The 7,493-nt window shown below is 40.1% G+C and overlaps 1 protein-coding gene across 2 annotated transcripts in view; it reads right to left on the reverse strand.

Annotated features, from left to right (window-relative positions):
* Window positions 1-408: 408 nt before the first annotated feature.
* Window positions 409-7,493, reverse strand: part of dtx4b (deltex 4, E3 ubiquitin ligase b) — a 27,996-nt gene continuing 20,911 nt past the window's right edge. For both annotated transcript variants that reach the window (XM_014018125.1, XM_014018127.1), the window contains 8 exons: window positions 5,392-5,453; window positions 5,154-5,315; window positions 4,836-4,897; window positions 4,574-4,740; window positions 4,102-4,255; window positions 3,935-4,024; window positions 3,012-3,110; window positions 409-2,917 (listed from right to left, as the gene is read on the reverse strand). In XM_014018125.1, coding sequence (XP_013873579.1) covers window positions 2,786-2,917; window positions 3,012-3,110; window positions 3,935-4,024; window positions 4,102-4,255; window positions 4,574-4,740; window positions 4,836-4,897; window positions 5,154-5,315; window positions 5,392-5,453 — 928 coding nt within the window. In that variant the 3' untranslated portion in view covers window positions 409-2,785. The remainder of the gene's footprint in view (window positions 2,918-3,011; window positions 3,111-3,934; window positions 4,025-4,101; window positions 4,256-4,573; window positions 4,741-4,835; window positions 4,898-5,153; window positions 5,316-5,391; window positions 5,454-7,493) is intronic.

Consider the following 7,493-nt stretch of genomic DNA (forward strand, 5'->3'; position numbering starts at 1 on the left):
GGTTTTAAATGTTATGGTCAGTCAGTATAAAGACTTTAAATAATAACTATAATACATAATATACATAGATTAAAATATAAATATTGTCAACTCTTAAATAGGTTTTATTCAGGTTCCAGCCTGGATAAATACGATTTTGTTCATTTTTCTCTTTAAAGATCAGCAAGAAGATCAGCAACTTATTACAGGTAACACCCATTCTGCGTCGTCTAACGAGCGCAGCAGCTCGTCAGTCTAGCTAAGGATTTCTGGCATTAGCCTCTACAGTCCTCCACTCTACCAACTGACCTATCGAAGTGGATGGAGATACTGTATCACCTGAAAGAACCCATTATGAAGGCAGAAGTGTCACACAACGCTAGCTTCACAGCTGGGCTTTCCTCTGTTAAACTGACAAACACAACTCTGTCCAGTTTCATTCTTTATTTTTATTTTCCCTGTTTTAATCAWTTATACTCCAGCAATTATTTTTGCCATATTTACACGTTTGCTTATTAGGTTTCCATGCTTGTACACTAGCACCTACGATCACATTTTCTCCTGAAGAGCAACAAATCACCTTTAAAGGCGACAGTGCCTTCAGTGGGGACGAGAAACCGTGCTGGAAAAACAAACCAACATTTGGAAACAGTCTCGATCGCAGCCTCAGACGCTGCACAGTGTTCAAATCAGCTGATGGAGAGTGAGTAAAAATGTGTACAAGTATTTTATGSTGCAATAACAAAACGTCTGACACAAGCTGATTCTGTTAAAGTTTAACAAAAAAAAAAAAACATTTTACCGTAAAAATCTGCTGCAAAAACTTTCAGCATCACAATATTCGTGAAACTTTCTGGGCAGAACAGCATCAGGAACAGGTGATATGTAGACAAAGAAAAAGAAGCATCCTTTTACCTTACACAACAATAAAAATACAAGACTTTGACTTTCAGTTAAGAAAATCACACTTAGAGAAAAGTCTACCATGAAATTCCTTTTCCAAAGAAAAGATGAACGTTAGCTTTAATTCTGTACCAAAAGAAAACAAGACACTGTATTTAATAATACTGTCTTTGTAAACATACTTGAAAATGGGTGTAATTAATACAACATAAATGTACAAAATGTGGGGTGAAAAAACAAACAAAAACAAAACAATTCTATAATTGTGTTAAGAAAAATGCTATTTAAAAAAGGTGTTTTTCTCCATCAAAACGTRGAGAAAGTTTCACAATCTGGTAAAAGGATGATGTCATTCTGATAAAACTTACCAAAATAACCCCTTAATAATGGAATGACTCCTCCGAACACACAGGTCACAATTCAGGTTGCTTTAGAAACCCAGCAGAGCAGAGGTAGAAAAAAAATAAAGACGTAGAAACACAAAAACTGAGTCGTTTAATAAAAGTACCTAAAATTTTCCCACTCTCTGTCTCTCTGKAATATTTTGTCTTAAAAAAAGTGCATCTATAAGAGTTCAGAAGCTCCACGTACCTGTTTCAGGTAAAACTCACCAGAATCGTTGAGTTCAGAAAGGCAGATGGGGTTTAACACTACATTACCCACAATCCTCTGCAGATACCATTTGAACCCTGCTCCTCAGATGTTAAGAGGAAAAAGACTCGAACATTTCATTCAACAAATTATCAGCAAACTCTCCTGAACACGAAAACATAAAAATCCTGCTGACATTAAACGCAGCATGATGGTGTGTTCAAATGCTGCAGGAAACTTAGATTTTTTTGTCAGTAACTTGAAAGTTTGAGCTACTGGTTTGTGACATTTTTATCTAAATACAAGTTTTAAAGAAGTACCTTTAATATCTCGTACTGTTTTCACTTTGTCAACTCCAAAGAGTTAAAAACTAACTTTTTTCTAATTAGGAGATTAAAAATGCAGTTTTGTGTTCTGACTTTAAACTTGATCAGATCATTTATTCAGTTTCCTCTTGTCTGACCTGGTTTCTATTCGAGATAAAGGCAGAACATCACAGACTGAATAAGATCAGAAAGAAAYGACCCGTTTGTTCTGAAATGTTTGTGAAACACAGTGAAGTGCTTTTAAACGGAGCGAACGTGTACCACAGTGGCTCAATAACACGACTCAGTTCTGACCCAAAGTCCTGGTTTGGCTTTTTTGGCATTTCACATAAAACCATAACTAGCTCGAGTTCAACCATTTTTAAACCAACGGTGGGAGGTAAGAAATTAAACGATGCTAAATGAGGATTATAGTAAAAACACACACACACACACAAAAACCTAACAGTATTTGATTTGAACTGCAGCACCTCAGAAGTGCCACCGGAGGGCGCAGAAGCACCACAAACAGGCAGGTGAGCAGAACAAAGATGGGACAACCAGAACCTGAAAAAGTACCAGACAAGTTATTTTTACTGCGCTTCTATCCTAAACTACATCCGTTCACCTTCTTCACTCCTCCTCCTCTTCCTTCATCACTTCTCTTTAATCCTCACATTATTTGGCTGCTTTTCTTCCATCTTTAACTCTCTCTCAGTAAAGTTAACTTGTTTTCATTCTGGATGTTAGTACCAACTCATTCTCACTCATTTTTATTTATATTTTTTCGTAGCTAAAACTACAAACTCCTCCTCCTCTTCCTCCTCTGGTGGTTTGAAAAACTGACGTCTGAACAAACTTGCATCGAAAGGCGAAGCCAGCGCTGACGGTTATCATCTCTGAGAGTGGTTAGCTCTGCAAAAACAAGCCTCTGGCACCAGATCTAAGTGCTGGCAGGGTGTCTCCTCAGTCCAGGACCTCTTCCTCTGCGAGTCCCTTCAGGTGTCTCACTTTTCTACCAGTGCATCTTCCTCTGTGATGCCCTGAGCRCGCAGCTCCTCCAGGACGTTGTCCAGGTGTCCCGGGTCGGGGAAGCCGTGGCCCGTTAGGTTGGAGCCAAACTCGGTTTTATGATGAACCTTGAGTCGGAGAAGAAAGAAAGAAAAACGGCTCGTTTTTAGTTTCTGTCTTCTTTAAATCCGCCGCTCATGTCATCTGTCAGAGTGACGCTACCTCGTTCCAGATGACCGTGTCCGACTCTCCTGTGGTGCTCGAAGTACCGACTGAGAAGATCAGCCTGCGGTCCCACGCCACCAGGAGCAGTCTCAGAACCTGCCGACCACCAAAAACTAAATCAAAACTCAGCAGGGGTGGGCACAGTGTTGCTAACCGATTAATAGAAGAAGTCTGTTGTCCCGCAAACGATTTAAAAAGTTAGCAAAAAACGAATCCACTAAATAGAAGCTAGTTATGCTAACTCACTAATAGCCAAATTTGTTAGTCCGCTAACAGTTTCAAACGTTAGCAAGGAATTAATTTGCTAAATGAGACACAAGTTTTGCTAACCCGCTATTAGCTGAAGTCTATTGGTCCMCTAGCGGTTTCAAAAGTTAGCAAAACACAAATCCGCTAAATGAGAAGCTAGTTACGCTAACCCACTAATAGCAGAACTAGCTTATCATTTAGCAGATTTGTCTTTCACTCATTTTTGAAATCGTTAGCAGACCAAAAGCTTCCATTAAATTAGTCTCCTCCAAAAAATAAAAATTCACAAATGTGAAACTTTGATTTTTTTTAAAATGACGGAACTAAATAAAAACTATCCCGTCTTACAAGCAGTGCTGGTTGTGTCAGGCAACGTGTGTGTTAGCATGTAGCATTTTAGCAACTAAACATCAAACCAAGAGCATGAAAAATATATACAATAACATTTAACAAAATTTAAATAAGAAATACAAAAAAAAGAACAAACAGTGCCATCTCAGAGGTTAGCATTATCCTGATCCAGTAACAGCAGAACTCTCACTAGTTTTCTGTTGGATTTTATCCGYCTAACGCATRGTTTAAAATCAAATAAAACCAGATCTTTATTTTGTTTTGAAGAGTCAAACCTTCAAAGTAAAAGTGCTCATCTTACGGASAGATGTTGCGTTTACCTTGCGTCCTTTCTCGCTGTCTGGGAGGTAGCAGTGTCTTGGGAAGCCTCTGGCAGTGAAGGGCTTCCCTGGGTTCAGATGTTCTGGTCCCTGAAGGAAGAGGGTCCAGGTTAGTGGTCTCCCACACTCCACACCTGTAACTGCAGCTCTGTGAGCCAGAGGCATACCTGAATCCCAGGTGGGATGTTGTAGATGATGCGGATGGTTTTGCAGTCGGGGTGACCYGGCAGAGAGTGGGGGATGACGTGGTACTCCATCTTCCCTGCTGGCTGGTTGCCCGTCTTCACGCCGTAGATGGTTTTACAGGTGGGACACTGGAGACTGAGATGACCAAACAAAAATKAACTCTCAGTCTGAGAACAATTAAAAAGCTAGGGCTGAGTATCGGCAAGAATTTGGTGATAYGATACATAATCTCAATATATCGTGATCTCCAAAAGATTCTAATTTAAAAAGCTCAGTACAAAGAGCACATCGTGTATTACATGCAGAAAATATGATCTAACCCTTAATTAGAAATCAGTACAGTGCTTTTGATAATCCATACAGAATCAGGAAATGAAACATGGCGATATCTTAGTGTATCGATACGTCCCTATAAAAAAAGAAGGTGGAATATTTATTCATTATTTGTTTTACCTGCCATCCTTGTTGCCATTATTATACATGGCCACTAGGCACTGGAAGTGGTACTGATGTCCACACTGGGCTAACCGACCCACTGACTCCGCCTTRGAAACCGGACCCACACCTGGACCTTTATAACCAGACGGCCCCCCCAAAGGCTCCATGCAGATGGTGCAGTCCTGGAACAAATGAAGGAAATGAACACATGGCTGATTAGACTGGAGAAATTACCTGTGCTGTGGCATTTGTGTTACAAAACAAAGACGGGTCGAACCTCCTCCGGTGGACTTTTTACTTTCTGCAGGTACTTCTTCACCACCTCCTCTGGAGTTTTACCTGCAGACAGAAACAGAAGAGTTGGATGATCTGTGGGATCAGCTGATATTTCTGAATGATAAAAATGCAGAAACTAAAACTACGTTAACTCTGCAGGCTGAAGTTACTGAAATATGATTTTATGACCCATATGGGACAAATCTGAGCAAAAACATCAGAATCAAGATGGGCAGGGTAAAGAGAGGCTGCTTATAACACTTCAGAGCCTGTTTCCTTGATGATTCCTGTTTTAACCCAGTGTTTTGGTCGTTTTTACCTTTCCGAGCCTGTTTCTTGGTAGTTTTCCTGCAGCAGTGGCTGAAGCCGGGCACCGGTTTGATGTCGCTCTTGCTGACRGGTGGGGGGTGCAGGACTAGTTTCGGAGGCCGGGTCAGACACACGGGCAGAGCAGCAGCACTCATCAGGATTCCAGTGATCCCTGGAGGAAAACAGGAAAACAGTTCGAGGTGGGAAGTGTCCTGCTTCATCTGAAGTGGGAGTTCTGAGGTTCTTACCAGCCAGAGCCGGGTGGACTGGACTGGATCCGTTCAGGTTTTTCACCGGAACYGTGGGAACACTGCAGGAGAAAAAACAAAACAAAAACTTTAGTCCAGAGGGTTTTCACGTCTCCTAACGAACAAACCTCCTAAAAAAAAAACTCACTGAGAGATTCTGATGACCGTCATTTCCAACACCAGAGTTTACTAAGACMAAAAAARAAAAAAAGAAAAAACGCGACAAAACAAATAAAAACTTAAATTTGACAACAGCTCTAAAAACTCCTGCCTCTCTGCCTGGTCCTCCTCTGAGCGTTCTGACTTTGTTCTGATGAGAGCTACTTTCCTGACCGTCTGTTTATGAGAGCTAATCCACGGAGTTTCCATCTGCTTACTGAGCTCAGAGACACCGGCGTCATCCAGCCGCTCGCCGTGGATTACCTGCCTCGTCACAAAGCCCATCATCATCATCATCATCCTCAGCAGCAGGTAAAACCACACGTCATCACCCAGATCCAACAGATATTTGTTAGGATGGACAAACGACCCTCATGTGTTTAAGAAAAAGCTTTCAGAACCACCTGAGGTSTTAGAGACATGTCCTTTGACCGTCCAACATGTCCAACATGTCCAACGCGTAAACCTGTCAGATCAGAGAGTTCAGTCAGGACCTGTTGCTTCCTGCTTTAACAGACGTTCACACTCAGCTGCTGCCGCTCAGCCACACACACAGAAATGTACGACAACATGAGGGGATGACTCACTGYCGGGGTTCAGATGAAAACAATGTGTGTGTTTGAGGAACAAGGTGCAACTTCACAGGTAAACACAAACAGGAAGTGCTACAGAGGAGCTACAGAGGAGCAGTAAACACTGACGGGTAAACAAGCTGTTCACAGGTGATTAACATCAGGTGAGCTGAGAGGTTTTTACCTGCAGGTAAATTTAACTCTGGAAGAACAAAAACAAATCTGTTTCAAAGCTTTTGGTCAAACCGTCTGTTGGCTCTTCGCTGATAAATATAAAGATTAAAATGTGTAACAGGAAAGTTTAACYGTCCGGTGCTTCATGCTAAAGTTTTACCAAACCAGCTGAGAACCTTTAAACTGTTAACGAGTCTCATTTGAACAGCTGACTTTTGCTGAAAGCAGAAAAACTAGAAAGATAGCTGACTAAAAAAAGTTTCTATTTCTTAAAAAAATAGCTAAAGCACTGAAATTGGGAGAAAAATTGTTTAAAAAATATCTAAAAAGTGAGTGTTTTTGGAAAACACTTAAGTTAGCTATAAATAGCTATGAAGCCACTCAGAGTAGAAAACAGCTAAAATAAGCAGAAAGCAGCTGAAAGAAGAAAAAAGTTTAAATTAACAGAAGAGTAGCTAAAAACAGCAGAATAAAAACTGAAAAAGCTAAACGTAGCAAAAAATAAGCTAAAATTAGCACTAAGTTAAAAAAGCAGAACCAGAAAAAAAAACAACCTAAAAGTTCAGTAAAGATCTAAGGATGTTCAAGACAGCTTCATTTATTTTAATGAGGAAAAACATTGCTGAAAACTGCTAAAAGTAGCTAAAAAGGATAAGAATAATGTTTAGAAAAATAGATAAAATATATAAAAAAGAAGCTACAGATAGCTGAAATTAGCGCAATTGATTTCAAAGAAAGCAAAACCAGATAAAGATTTATACGAATTTGAACGAGTTTAAAAGATGTTGAAGACAGCTCTATTTCAGAAYCAGAATCAGTTTTATTGCCATTGTCAGTGATAAACACAGACTAGGAACTTGCAGTTCAGAACACTCATCCTCATTACACACATAAACATTGAGGAGAACGGATGTTCAGGTCTTTCTCAACATGGTCGCTCAACCTTTTGTAGCTTGGATACACACAATAGGAAAGATGAGTTTAAAAAGATGCTCTGATCCTATGTTTACACAGAAACACACAATCATATGCTCAAAAAAACCACTCGCTCAGTCAAGACAGCTGGGGGGGGGTGTCTGGGGGTCAAACATGGTACAGGGTGGGATGCAGTGGAGCTGGTGATGTTTCAGGTTAATACTACTAATTTTATTGAGAAAAAAAGGCCCAAAAAGCTAAATATCTGAAAAAGTGTAAATA

Source organism: Austrofundulus limnaeus, unplaced genomic scaffold (genome assembly GCF_001266775.1).
Source record: "Austrofundulus limnaeus strain Quisiro unplaced genomic scaffold, Austrofundulus_limnaeus-1.0 Scaffold183, whole genome shotgun sequence".
NCBI classification, from domain to species: domain Eukaryota; kingdom Metazoa; phylum Chordata; class Actinopteri; order Cyprinodontiformes; family Rivulidae; genus Austrofundulus; species Austrofundulus limnaeus.